The 15,476-nt window shown below is 33.8% G+C and overlaps 1 protein-coding gene across 4 annotated transcripts in view; it reads right to left on the minus strand.

The window, feature by feature from the left end:
- Positions 1-15,476, minus strand: part of LOC118186767 (spermatogenesis-associated protein 22-like) — a 163,653-nt gene that overhangs the window by 11,959 nt on the left and 136,218 nt on the right. For 2 of the 4 annotated variants that reach the window (XM_085822346.1, XM_085822348.1), the window contains exon 7: positions 14,287-14,327. The exons of the other annotated variants lie outside the window; for them this stretch is intronic. In XM_085822346.1, the coding sequence (XP_085678472.1) occupies positions 14,287-14,327 (41 nt within the window). The remainder of the gene's footprint in view (positions 1-14,286; positions 14,328-15,476) is intronic. 4 annotated transcript variants of the gene reach the window in all.

A 15,476-nucleotide genomic window follows, 5' to 3' on the forward strand; every position in this document is an offset into this window, starting at 1 on the left:
TACAGCTTTAATTAACCCAAACTGCACATAAAAATATCGCAAACGTGCTTATGCGTGAAAGAAAACATGCATTCTGTACTAAGATGAAAATAATAATTTTCGTAAATTATATTATAAGCTATTTTCTCCTTCCTTTCTGCATGCCTTCGAGGTCGAACAGTAGCACACTCGGCGCCTATTCGAGAGATCCAGGTGCGAGTCCCGGCGAGAGCATTGTGTATTTTTCACATCTCCTGCTTCAAAATAACCTAATGACTCTACAGTGGCGCTTTAACTAAAAGGTGGTGGAGCTCGAGAGCTCGCGCTGGTAAATATGGTAATTCTTTACACAGTTATCCATTAACTTTACTGAATCTAACTATGCGTAAACATATCTGCTCAAGCACGCAGTTCTGAACCGAAAAATGTATCACATCATTTATAAATGGATTTAAAAAATGTGCTTTATAATATGAAAATCCAAAATTGATCCGTAGCACTTTTTCTACAAGCGATGCAACGATCGCTTGTACATCTCATTATTACGATTATTAATCTTTTTTAAATTAAAAGCACGTAAATCAACAAATCCGTAGGCTGACACAGAATTTTTCCTTTAAATCACAAAAACTTTCATAAATATTTACATTTTAGATACCGATTTAAGATATGAGAGTTTAAAGACAAATTACGCAACTTGGTAATTACACATTTTAGGTAAAAAATTAGATTTTATGAACTCACATGTGTGTAATGTAAAATGTTGATATGTGATTAATTGTACCATAATTGTTCACTGTCTCATTAAAAGACTAATGGAATGAAAATCTGCACTTCATGCGTAAAAAAGAAGAAAGGAAATATGCCTGAGATTTAAGTAGGAGGTAGAAAACGCCTTCATGATAAAAGATCTTATTAACTTGTTATTAATTAAGGTGTCAGATTTAATTAATTGTAATATTAGACTAAATAGTTATTATCTCTGTATGATTGCGTAGTGAGAATAGACATTTATAGAAAATGAAACATGATAAGATAAAAGGATGAATCTTCAGGCATAGTCGTTTTATGGTTTAATAAAACATTAAGTTCTAATATAAATGACTGCAACAATCATTTATACATAATTCATACCTTTATAACTATTTTTGTAGGCAGTGTTAATGTAGACATTAAAAGATGAACGCGGTGAACTGCTAGCATTGAAGAAACATTTGGGAATCTATAAATCATGAACATAAAAGCATACATTTTGTGAGAAAAAGTTAATAAAAGCTAAATCTATTAAGTTCGGTTACGCATTGAAGATGTTTATTGTTTACTGACAAGCCAGGGTTAAAAAAATATATTTTTTGCTGCTTTTCCTTTTGGAAAGAGTATGAAATTGCTAAAAATGTTTAAAATGACGGTTAGAATAGAAGAATGCGAAAGCTTTACAAGATGCAATTGAGAAACTAAAACTCGTACTTTGCCATTTCTTGAAGTCGATTACAGCAAAACATGCCAGGATTCTTTGTTCCCTTCTCTGTTACTAAATAATGAAGAATATGTATATTCCTCGCATTGTTGAAAAATGGCAGTACCTAAAGCCTTCAAATTTTGAATACACGTAAATAAAATGCAAATTCGAAATTGAAATTTGGGTTTTGAGATGCACATACAAAGAAATCATGTGGAGTCCACATCAGATATTTTGAGCACTGATTCGTATCAGTAACAACATGAGTAGAGGAAAGGACAGTTCTGAGCCAGGGAGCACAGGGAGCGGGAGTTGAGGGAGCTCCCGAGATGCAAGGGTCAGCCGTGGAAGGGAGGCTTATCTGAAAAATGGGGACGGGAAGCCTTATCGAGCTGCTACGTCACAGAAAAAGGACATTTGCTGAGGTTTTATTAATTAGGTGATTTAGGCATTGAGTAGTTATATGATAATCTGCAAACTTTCTTATTTATATTAAGTTCATTTCCTTAAACAGATATAAAATGAAATGTTTCCTTCACAGTTTTTGGAAAATAATTATTTCCTTACTCGCATTTACCCGAAGGTTGAATGTCTATAATACTGCTCCATGTAATGGGTTTCATACAGACATTCTAAACCAAATCATAAGTTTATTAAAATACAAATCATATTGAGTACTATGTTTTAATTTGGTGATTTAGTAGTTATATGATAATGTGTAAACTTACTTTCTTATATTGAGTTCTTAAAAACATATATGAAGTAGGTGTTTTATTTTCTTTAAACAGATATGAGTATAAAACGAAATGTTTCCTTCACCTCTTTGGAAAATAATTATTTTCTTACTTATATTTATCCTATGACTGAATATCTACAAAACTGCTACATGTCATCACAATTATATTTGACTGATTTACTGGAGGTGATTACTTTCGTTAATAAATTTTTAGCCTTTGTGCTTTTTCTTCGTATTCTAACTATTTTACTACGTATATAATGATTATTTCCTAGGTACCCTTAATGACGATTATTTTCGAATTTAATGATTGAGTAATCCTATACACTCAAAATTTTATCTTATTTCTTAAATCTTCTTTTTATAGTTCCACATTTATTTTCCGTTACCTTAATTACATTACTCATTTTTATTATTAAATTCATTTTACCCAGAGTTTTTTCATACTTGTTAGCCATATTTTCAACTTATGTGTTATATTTTAAGAGTGTAATTACTAAAACACACGTTTTTATGTGTTATATTATTCAATGCTAGAAGTAATTTTTAACTTTTTTCCTTCTTTTTAACGTTAGCGATCTTCAACATATTCTGTATTGGAACTTATTTCATACTTTTTATAATCATATACTTGACTTGTATTTAATTTTAGATGCAACATTTCTACCTTGTTTTGTACATTTTAACCTTCACACTATTTAATATACTCTAATTTTTAACCAATTTATATTTTCACACTATATACATGACTTTTACTTGATTTCCCTCATACATTTTAACTGCCATAATTTCCAATATAGTCCTAATTTTAACATAATTCCTATATTTTCACATCATATACCCGGCTTTTACTTAATTTTAGGTGTAAATTTTAACTTCTTTTCTATATTTTAACGTTTTTAGTTTCCAACATACTCTGAATTTTTAAACTCATTTGCTATATTTTCACACTATGTATATGACTTTCATGTAATTTCTCTCATACATTTTAACCTTCATAATTTCAAATATACTTTTAATTTTAGTTTAATTTCGATATTTTCTGACCATATATATGAATTTTATTTAATTTTAGATGTAATTTTTAACTTGTTTCGTACATTCTGAACCTTCATAATTTTTAAAGTACTCTAATTTTGAACTTGCTTATTACATTTTCCTACCATACGCATGAACTTTAGTTAATTTTAGATGAAATTTTTATATTTTTCTGACACTGGTTTTCTTTCTAGTTTTCAACATACTCTAAAGTTTAACTCTGTTTTATAATTTTTGATTATAATTGCGCTTTTGATTTTACTATTTCAGCTAAATTAACATGCTTAAATTTCTTAAACATAGAGATAGATGTCAATTAACCATTTTATTTTACAACCTTTAACTGTTATTCATATCCCATTCGTTGAATATCCCCTACTTAGTCCATATTTTATAGTATTATTTTAATTTACCAATTATACAATTTATCATTCTGTAGTACGTTTATCATCACTTATCCTACTATTTTATTTCATTATTAACTTCATTCGCATTTTCAAACTTTAACATTTCCTGCATATTCTGGTATTTCCTTTTAATTCTTAATACCCTTTATATCTGAATATATGTTTTTAAGCTCTTCCATGTTACCAATGTTCAGTTTTGAATTTTGATTCTCATTAAGCTAGTTTGATAGATTCCGAATTTTTAGAATGGAATCTCTACTTTCCTCCATAATTTTAGATCCCTATTCATTCTTTCATGTATTCATACAAAATTCTTTCTTACTAGTTTGAACGCTCAGTACCTTTTAATTCAGTAATTTGTACTAATTGAGAGCATTCTACATCACTTTAAATGTCTCGACTATGCAAATTTTCACTTTATTAGCTTTTCCTACACCAAGTACGGATATTTATGCCTTCATGAACGACTTTCATGTGAAATTGATGAAATTTGACATTACATGTATAAACAAAATTTATAAGATAAGCATTTCTAGTATCAAATAAGAGATACATGACCATCGATTTTACCCATTGGTTACAATTTCCTCTCTTGAAAGTTTGTTTTATTGATATACATTTATTTCTAACGCACAGTGTTAACACATTCTTTTTTTTTTTTTTTTTTTTAATTATTTCTTAGACTAAAATATTCTTTCGCAAATGTCAGTTTGCATTAATTTATTTACCAATTTATTTTAAATTTTATTATGAACGAAATATTGTGAAGTACTGCCATACCTTTACACAACATATATCATTAACAATATACCTATATTTACAGAAGGAACCAAAGAGCAAGAGTCATTTTACCCAAATCTCCACTATAATTTCGAATATTTTAACTTTCTTCATCACAAATACAGAAATTTCTTCGTGCAATACTCATCATAGCAGTTAAATATTCCTTCCTAATACACATTTAATGAGGAATAACTCAATTTTAATACAAAATTGCATCTAAATAAGTGTTACGTTTTCTTATAATTGTACATATATGTCTGCATTATAGAATATTTCTATCCATTTTTGAGACCTGTAATTTGCTAAATATCACCTTTTTCTGAGAGAAAAACTTCAAAGACCATGTAAAGCAATTAACTTTTCCTGCAGTATTTCCAACGCATAGAATAACTATCTTAGAACTATTTTCTTAGTATTAACAACTAAATATGAAATAAGCATTTTTCACTGTAGAATATTTAAGGTTTTTACCCAAATGAGGATATAACCTTTACCGAATTGAAGTTATTTACCCAGAATTCCCAACAAATGTTTAGAAAATGTGCGATAGAAAGCAATTTATTTACCTAAAAATGAGTCTTAACAGATTCTTATCGGCTGCAGATTTACTATCAATGGGAAAACCTGAAGTTCACTTTATCTACCCTTGTCAGTATACACAGAAACGTCATGAATCATTCTGTAGTACAATTAGCACTTTACATACATTTAGTACAAAATAATTTTAATTAATTTTCAATTAGGTTTTTTTTTTTTTTTTTTTTTTTTTTTTTGAAAAAGCGTATTTATGCGACATATTATTAAATTACTCCCAAGCGTTGTTGAGGAAAATGCAATTAAATATCTACATACACATTAAGAAAATTTTACTCATTAGGAACAGTAAAACTTTACCAATACTTAAATGAAATATAAAATCTTGTAATGGATTAATATAAAACCTGAGTAACAAATCATTTACTGTAAGCAGTATACGGCTAAAAAGAGTTTTCTTATAACTTATCAACTTTTAAAAAGTAAGAGTAAGGTAATGAACCAACGTTTTTAGAAAATTTCCTTTATTTTCTAAATCTACACTTTTGAAATGACGAGAAAATTCAGTAACACTCCTATTTTATTTTTACGTAAGCATGCGCATTTCTCCTAACAGACAAAAATCCGAAGATATCACTTTTCCAAAGATTTAGCTTTAGACTTAACTTTCATCGGAAAAGGAAAATAATTTTACTTAAAAAACAGGATATCTTCTACTGAAAGAACTTGAAACAATCACGATCACATCTGTATGAAGTACTCAATGATTTAGTTTCAAACCCAATTTTGATATTGTTTAATCATGCAAGCAACAATTTTCATCTTCCAGTTAAATTTTATACGACTGCAACAGATTTTTCAATGGCTTCATGCTCATATTGTGTAAATGACTTCTAGTTTTGGCTATTTTAATTTCTAATATTGAGAAATACATTGATTATTTTCAGAAAATGACATTTCAGAATCATATTTTACCGCTGAAACTTTTGAATAACACTTTCTACGATAACGACAACCAGATACTACATTATTTTTTTATGAAAACATGAATTTTTTTTTTTTTTTTCTAATTCCTCTTCTAGAGATACTAATAAATTCTGCTATAGGAAGAAGATTCAATTCCTATTATAACTCTATATACTATTTGCAAAGAGAAAAGACATTCTAGATGATAGCATATCACCCATATATTTTTAAAAATTTAGAACAATTTCAGTAGAGCAAATTATCTACAGAGTTTTCAAATACGGATATATTTCTGAAATAAACTGCCTAACATACCACTCATTTACTTCTAAATCATTTAAGTAAAACCAATCAATTCATAAAATATTTGAATTTTCGATAAGGTTTAGTACATCTATACAGTCATTTAATTCATGAAGTACTAAATTTTGAAAATAATAAGAGTAAAACAGCACCTCAGAATTTAGGAAGAGATCTTCAATAATGAGAGTGAACATATACCGAATGTAAGATTTTTATCGTTTCATACCAAACATTTCACTATTTCGCAGATTTTAAGAGCATAGCCCAATTTTTTTCAAAGAATATATATCGTTTCACATTAATTAGAGAGTGCCATACGAATTTAATTGCAGGTGCTTACTGAATGACACTTAACATTTCACGGAAAAAAATCAAGCATTTTTCATCTTTCATGAAAATTTGTGAATAACAATATCTCATAAGAGCTAGAAGACTTAGTGCAATGAAACAGTATCAAAAATAGAAAACTATTTTAAAAATCTTAATTCCCATTGAACATTTTACACATTCTTATGTAATGTTATATCCGAAGTTATATTACTTCAGTCGAACTTGGAGACAAAGCAGATTTATTACATGATTTGCTACATTTCTGGTATTTTTTCCGAAAATAGAAGTTTATAATTTTCATACGCAAACTATTACAAAGAATTAATGACATTTTATACCCATATTACTCACCATTTTTTACTGCACAAAACTGTTTTAAATTCCATATTTGAAGCTGTCAAAATTAAAGCACCTATAAATCCTTTCATGATGATAAAATCGCAGGCATGGGTTTTCAGACTTTAAAATTAAGTGCATGTTTTCATTTTCAGATTTTTAATGCTTAAGTTTCCTTCTTGCTTTTCTCCTGCACATTTGTAAGTTATTTAAAAAATTTGAAAAAAGTCGAAAGTCTGAAAACACACGTGTTCAATATTAGAATCATGCAATGATTTGTAGGTGCTTTATCTTCTACAATGTATTTTTTTTTTTTTTAAACTGGGGAAGTTTTTGAACTGCTTTATTTTCTATGACGATATTTGATATCAAGATATTTTAGAATTGCAATGTTTTCTACTTTTACTCGATATTTTATCGATGATTTTAGAATTGCGATGTTTTCTCCTTTTCCTCGATATTTTATCGATGATATATTCCCCTTGAATTGTTTTTTCTGCTCTTTTTTGCTCCCGATGTTTCCTCCTGTAATCATTATATTAATCTTGAAATCTCTACCTTGCGCTCAAAATATACCAAAAACTGAAGACTAATTGCGTCAAAGGAATGTAATGAAACAAATAAATAATTAAATTAGTCGGAAAATATACTAATGACAATGAATAAGTATGTTAAAAACAACGAGATTGATAATGTGTACTTTTAATATGAACAAGAAGTTGCGGCAGAGATGAGGAAATCGTGTGTGCTGTTCCGCAAGTTACGGTTTCTAAGCTTTTACGATGTGTCACACGACATGGTTCTGACATCTCAGAAGCAATAATTCGTCATAGTTGACAGTACAAGAGACATAACTTCACGACCAGTGTCAAGAGATTTTAGCCTTCTGCATTATGTCTGTCATCAAAGCCTCTTGATTTCAGGAGGGCTCACGAACCAATGATCTTGGGATCAAGGATCAAGGAAGTTAATTTACGGAGTGCGCTAGGCTAGGCCTTTAACTCCACATCATCAGAGATAAACTAATTTCTAATGATCAAAAGAGGGGTTCATCTAATAAGGAAAAATTTTGAAGCCTAATTATAAAAATAAAAGCTTTTCAGATAATGCCTTCCGCATGAGAAAAAAGAAAAACTCATAGAAAGTCTTTAAATTAAATTCCGTGTCTAAAAAGGGCCAGGAATAAATTTTGAGAGAGGAATCAACATTCAAAAAGTTTTGAAAAGAATAAAAAGGTGCAATACATTTCCTTGATTCTTGATATCAACAGCAAAATAAAATCCTTAGGACAAACAATCCGGAGAGCTGAGCAAAAAGGGCTGGGGGCGAAACCCGCTGGGCGGGTTCTAGTAGCAGTTCAGTGTGATACAGCTGATGGAGGAGAAGAAAATTTTTGGTCTCTATTTAGTGCGACGTTAAAAGGCCTCCTTAGGGGGGTTGAAAGCAACCTGTTTAGTGGGTGGAAAAGAAGCTTTTAAGAAACTATTGAGAAATTAAGTGCAGTCGCGTGCGGCTGCGGAGATAAGTTGTCCCTTGTTAAAGAAACATTAGAAGACTCTTCTTAAAGAGTTAAAGAACAGGGTTCCTCTGGTCAATGCCCTTACGCATTGTTAACGCAGGGGCGGTTGGGGTTTAGGAACGACTTGGGCGTCTGTATTCCAATACCGACGCCGTTTAAAAGGTTGTTGAGCATAATCATGTTGTAAGATTGCTCTGAGTCGCTTTTTAGAAGAGGCAACCGCAGGATCATATACCGGCAGGGTATGTAATACTGGATTTCCAACAAGATGGATGTTTTTGAAAAATCTTTCCGAAAGTCGCTGCATAAAGCGATTAATGGGCATAATTTTGAGGTCGTTATGAATGTCATCGTTCCTTATGAACCATGGAGCATTTAATATCTACCGTAAAAATTTGGACTAAAAAATTTGGACGTGTTTACGGTTAGTCAGAGCAGCTGAGCCCCAGATGGGACTTGCGTAAGTGAGAATAGGCCTTATGATAGATTTATAAAGCAAGATCTTGTTATCAAGTGACAGGTCGCTATTTTTAGCGAAAAAGGGGCGCAGGTTGGCTTTGACAGCTTCCGCATTCGCAATAATTTTTTGAATGTGAAGTTGCCAAGTTAATTTTGAGTCAAGTAAAACACCAAGGTATTTGTAAGCAGTAACCCAGGGAATAGGTTCACCGAAGAAAATTAGATTATCTAAACGAGGGATGTTTCTTCGGATGAATAAAGTGGCAGCACATTTAGCGACATTAATTTTGATTTTATAAATGAGAAACGTATACATGAGTTATACGACAGTCCGAGCCAGAGTTCTAAGGCTGAAAGGTAACTCTGTAATGTAGAGATTACTGTGGTGATGTTGGTATGTTGAGTTAGGATGGCCGTATCGTCTGCATATAAAGCTAAATCGATACTAGGTGCCTTAGGCACGTCGTTGATATAGATATTGAAGAGCAGAGGTGAGACAAGACTGCCCTGAGGACATCCAGCATGGATCGGGCGGGGATAGGAGAGTTCGTGGTTAACTCGTAGCGTAAGTACGAGCTAATAATTTTAATGATGTGAGCCGGAAACCCAAGTCACATGAGCTTGTAAATAAGTCCGTCATGCCAAACCCTGTCAAAGGCTTTAGCTATGTCAAGATAGACAATTCCAGTATTCTCTCGCTTACGAAAGCCTTCATGAATGAATTCTACTACACGTAGTAACTGGTGTACCGTGGAGTGTTTAGGTCGGAAGCCGAATTGTTCCGGGATGATTAAGTTTTGATCTCGACAGAATTCATTCAGGCGATTAAGTAAGACATATCCATATACTTTTGAGAGTGAAGGAAGCAGACTAATTGGTCTATAGTGGCGGGTAAGTTTAAATTTTGCCCCGGTTTTGGAATGGGGACGACCGTTGCAATTTTCCAGCGGTCGGGGAAGTAGCTTCTCCTTAGCATAAAATTAGTAAGGACCGTAATCCAAACAATAAACATTACAGGGAAAGTTTTAATCATGCGATTAGAGATAGAATCCATGCCTGGAGCCTTATTGGGTTTCAGTCTATTGACGTATTCCATCACCTCTTTAGGATCAGTGGGCCTAAGTTCAGGCGTGAAAGGTTGTGTTAAAAACTCTTCAACACGTGAATGCATGCGCCCTTGAGTAACCGGGCGGTTACAGTAGGCGTTGTTATTAGGAGTGAATTGAGTAGCAAGGCTGTCGGCTAAGACTTCAGCCTTTTCAGTGTCTGTGTAAGCCATCCGTGCGTCATCGACCGTTTGAAGCGGCGGACTGTGTCTGGATTGTTTGCGTATTCGAGCGGCAGCCCGCTAAATCGAATTGTCTTCAGTCGTTAAGGACTCAATGTAGTGTTTCCACTCCGTCTGTTTGAAGAGACGGATTTCAGTCCTTATCTCGTTCTGTATTTTGCGAAATTGGGCGCGGATACTGGGATCACGCGAGCTTGGCCAAAGTTTTCGCAAAAAGTTCCGCTGTTTAATTTTGGATTTAGTCTCAGGTGGGAGTCTGACACCCGGATAGAAAATTGGTTTTGAAGCCGCAGCTCTCGCTTCTTTGAGAATGGACTCCAAATTTAGTAAACACCTGTCAAAATCGGAATTGCTGGTAATTTTGATAGGGGGTAGCAGTACGTTACAAAATAAATCTAAAATCGTCCCAATTTGTAGAGACTTGCTCCTGTAATTTTGAGTAACGATTTTGGATAGCTAGGGTGATCAAAATTGGATAGTGATCAGAGTTAAGGTCTTGAATAACTTTTATTTCGTGCCTAAAATTGACATTATAAAAGGCAGCCAGATCAAGAACTGCAGGGGACCCTCTAACAGGGTAGTAAGTCGGGAGGGTAGGAGCTATGATCTGTATATGGTTTCTCTGGCACCATGAATTTAGACTAATGCCACACCTATTCCTGTTAGGGCAAAACCATGCGGTATGACGTGAATTTAGGTCACCAGCAATAATTAGGTGATTTGATAATGATAAAAGTTTATCAAAATCACTGACAGGAAAAGTACCTCTTCCACGTGATAGTGATAGTTGATAGTGGAGGCAGGTACGCCGAGATGACTGTTAGTGAGGGAGAATTTTGGAGAAAAATTTTGATAATTGTCGCTTCCAAAATACTTAAATCAGGAGGGGGTATCATGTGATGCTTAATCGAACGCTTCACGTAGATACAGGTGCCACCACTTGCACGCCTGGCTAATGACACCCTGTCAGTCGAGTACATGTCATAATTCAAAATTTTGGGAGTTCTCCCTGGGGTAAGATGAGTCTCTTGGACTAATAGCACGTCAAGATAGTGCACTACAATAAAATCTTTGACCTCATCGATCTTATTGATGAGGCCGTTTGCATTCCATGTGCACATGGTAAGTTCTCTGTTCTTTGTCTTAAACAGTTGAATTTAAGGCCGTAGTAAAAGGTTACATCTCTGAAGAACTTAAGACACGGGTCTAAAATAGCCGAGAAATTCTAATTTGAAAGCATAATATAGCTTTCATAAATTAGGAAGGCCCTCGTAAGAGCGTCTGCCTGCCTAAGCTTTGGCAAGGCCCTTTGGAAGGCTTGTAGTAGAATATGCCTATCTACCGCAGGATCGCGGGAGATTTCAATTAAGCATTTTAAAGTAGAAGAGAAAACATCCTCGGAGTCTCGACTTTCCACTTGAGTAACCGGGGGAGCTATTTGAGGCACATTCGCCATAGCCGCCGGATTTGGACTCTGATTTTTGGGTCGGGCTATGTAGGTCCTTTACCCTCTGGTCGCTGCATAAGACAGCGAGCTTGTGCTTTTAGGGTGCAGTCACAGTGGCTGGTTGTACAGCTTTTGCTGGGTGTTTGTAGTTCCCTGGGGGGGTTGCAGGAGCAGCTACCCTAGGAGCATTCTTTTTTGAGCTCTTTTTGTTATTACTTGGGTAACGAGGACAAGATTTAAAGGACGCTGGGTGACTACCTCCACAATTGCAGCAGCAAGCAGGTTGATCGTCACTTAATGTGCAATCTTTTGCCCAGTGCGGGCCAGCGCATCTCACGCAACGGATATTAAGGGTGAAAGTTTCAGAGGAATGAAAAAATCCTTGGCACCTAAAGCATTGAGTAGGGCCTTTACGGCCTCTGTAAGCCTCAAATTTGACCTCAGAGCCCCACATATCGGTGACACTGTACAGTTGGTCTATGAAGGGATGAGGTCGGACTTGTATGTAAACAAGTGGCATAGGGTGTCTAATGCGCGGTTTAGTCAACCGGGCGCACCTATGCACTTGGAAACCCCATGATTTCACTTCATTTTTGACGTCCTCTATTTCAGTTTCTTTAGGGAGGCCTCTGATAACAATTTTGATAGGCATGTCCTGCTTTAGATCAAAAGTCTTGAATTGGATGCCGGCCTGCCGCATCCATCGTGTAACCTCCCTAAATTCTAGTTCTGTTTGAACAAATAATTTTAAAAAAGGTCCAGTGAGAACAGTGAGAATGCACTTAATATTAGGGGCAATTTCTCGTAGGAAAGTCATCTGCGTTCTCCAATGTTTGCTGCTATTAACGTGAATAGCCGGAATGGAGGGTTGCTGTGGAGGGGGGGGGAGCCCTCTGTGACTGCGCCGTACTAGTTTCTCCTCCTGAAGTTCCCCGTTAACAAGGGGGGTGATCATAGAGCTTCCCTTGGCGGGACTGCGACCGCTGTCCAAGAGGCTTTCTTTAATTCTTTCATATTTGTTTTTAGAGGCAATATCTTTTGAATTTGTAATTACTTCAGTGGAGTTACTATCATCAATTGTAATGATTTCTGGAGTTTTCCCTGTTTGCGTGATGCGGGGGTAATAAAGCCCTCCGAATCTACGCTCGCAGTCTTTCTTTTTCTGCTGGAGGTAGTAATTGTATCTTGAGCCGAGAGAGTCGAAACTGGTCTATCTGCTTGCTTCTTTACGCAATGCGTGCGAGAAACAGGTTTCAAGTTGTCTTTGAGTTTCTCCTTGCGGAGAAGAGCTTCTTTTTCGGCGGCCATTTTGGCAATTTTCTCATTTTCTAATAATTGCTGAAATTCTTGTAAGGTGGCAACGAGTTGGAATATCTGTACATTAAGTCGGTTTGCAATGTCGTTGATCTTATTAAACAGTGTCTTACCCGCTAGGTCTAGTTGTTGGTATCCAGAAGTATCCAGGGCGGGGGGGCTCCAGTTCGTTTTAGAAACATTTTCTGCTGTTGAATGGCTTCAAACTGAGTTTTGAATCCGTAAAATTCAGTAATAAGATTATTCTTGGGTATTATCATTAGATGGATTTCTCTCTGTACACGATTGCACGTTCGGAGTATCCAAAGGTAAAGCATTTGTTTGCGAAGAATCACAAAATTCCATGGATGAAGGTTGTGTCAGCGAGCGACCGTCCTCGTCCGCGTCCATACTCGGAATCCCAATGATCTTGGTTTTCCTCTGATATCGTTCCAGGTATAACCAATCAGAGGATGTAAATTACTATTGTAAAATTAAGGAGGTGTGGCTAAATCAGTCTGAAGATTTTTTTCCATCGGAGAACGACCTTAGAATGCTCCTGAACTCTCGACTAGAGAAACCTAGAATTCTCTTGAACTCTCGGCTAAAGAGACCCTCGTTATCAAGATCCTCTTGTCACGAAAATTATAATTCACTTCAATAACTGTTCTATGCTATCCATGGATTAGATATATTTGTAAAGAGCTTCTCGTAATTATAATAAATATGCTTCGAGTTCAAAAATACACTAAGTATTACTCAACCTCACAAATAAGGCAATCATTATTGCGGAGTCAGATGCGCTACCTGCCGCCCAGTCACCCACCAAGTTAAAAACAATCCTAAGTTTTATCTGGGAATGAAAAAAAATAATAGTCTGAAGTTAATGGAAATGGAAGACTATTTCGATTTCCAGTCACAGTGAAAAGAAATCATAAAGTTTTATGAGGAAAACTATAATTTGTACTATAGTAAGCTATCTGAAACGACATTTGAATTCCGACAAAGCTGCAAGAGAGGAATCAAAGAATTGTTTTCTTTTACTTCGGTTATTCAGTCTGCGTCTCGTATATGAAAGTGCTCTAAGTGCTTTAAAACTTTTTTCCCTCCCATTTTTATCTATGTCTATCATTTTTCTTTTTACCATGGATTTAATTTTCGTAATTGAGTGGATGTGATTAATATGGACGGTATATAAATTTCTTGTAGTATTTTTTCTTTTTTGCAATAGGTCAACAGTTCTAAGAAATATTTTAAATTCCAAGAAACTAATGGAGGTTTCAAAGAAAACACTACTGCAAATACTCAGACAAAGCATAATAACAATATAATTTAATTGAAAAAGTCCTTTTCGTCAGTTGTTAATTCATTTTACCGAAATGGAAGACAGAAAAAGTATAGAAATTTACCTTTGCCACTGACCAATCACAAGTTTTGGAAGTGGACGATCCTGAAAAAAAAAAAAAAAAAAAAAAAAAAAAAAAGAAGAAAATAATATACGTCTTGAGAAAATTTTGCAATGCTTCAAATAGTTCTTAATCTGCATCTTTTTTATCCCGTTATGATTTGGAAATATGTAGAATAAGGTTTGATAATTGTGTAAAACATATTTAATATTGCAGCGACAAGAAGCTTTAGATTTTATGGTGCAAGATGTGGTGGATTTTATGGTGCAAGAGGTGGTTTAAAATGAATTTAAATGTTTGTATATTATTTACTGATTTTAAACTACCATGCGGAAATTTTTGCACTTTAATAACAAATTCTGAAGTCAGCGACCAATTTCTGTTATCAGCAACTGATAACATATCTCAAATAAAGTGATTATGCTTTAAAAGAACAAGTATCAGTATTGGACTACTAATTATCAAAACTGAAAAGCAATCTTCGAATTCATATTTCTACGACAATACGAAAACAGTTTAGAAGCCTTTTAGCTTTGAGTTAAATCACGGTAAAAAAAAAAAAAAGAAAAAAAAAAAAAAAAAAAAAAACCTTACTATGTTATTCAAGAGTTGAAACTTTATTCAATATTGACCTCTAAAAGTGTATATTATTTTATACTATACATAAAATGATTTGACTGTGTATTTAAAATTTTATACATTATATTTAGAGACATTATAAATGAATATTTTACTGAGGCTGGGTCCGTTTCTGTATGATTATTGTTTTAAATTGTACTAATGATTGACTACTCAGCTCACAACTGAAATAATCTAAAATGCATACTAATTATGAGCGCCAAGACAAAATATCCTATACAGTTAATTCAACTTCATGACAATCAAAACCAGAAATGAGTTACTTGGTTCAGTATCGGGAAACTAGTAATTCACTATTCACACAATCAAGATATATTTATTATATTTTACTGTAAGCAAGAAGCAAAACTGAATACAAAAAATTACAAAATTATGTACAAAATGATATATAAGAAGAAAAAAAAGGAAAAATGAAAATGAAAGTCGAAAAAGATAATACTGGTCGTTTAGCATCTAAGAAACAAAATATTATCAATGGAAAGTTTTGGCAATGGGAAAAAAAAAATATATTTACATTAGATTTCACAAAAGTTTTGATGTACGCCTTTAAGTTG

The sequence above is a fragment of the Stegodyphus dumicola genome, chromosome 1, assembly GCF_044657685.1.
Source record: "Stegodyphus dumicola isolate Sdum_Otavi_A_Nest chromosome 1, ASM4465768v1".
Taxonomy (NCBI): Eukaryota; Metazoa; Arthropoda; class Arachnida; order Araneae; family Eresidae; genus Stegodyphus; species Stegodyphus dumicola.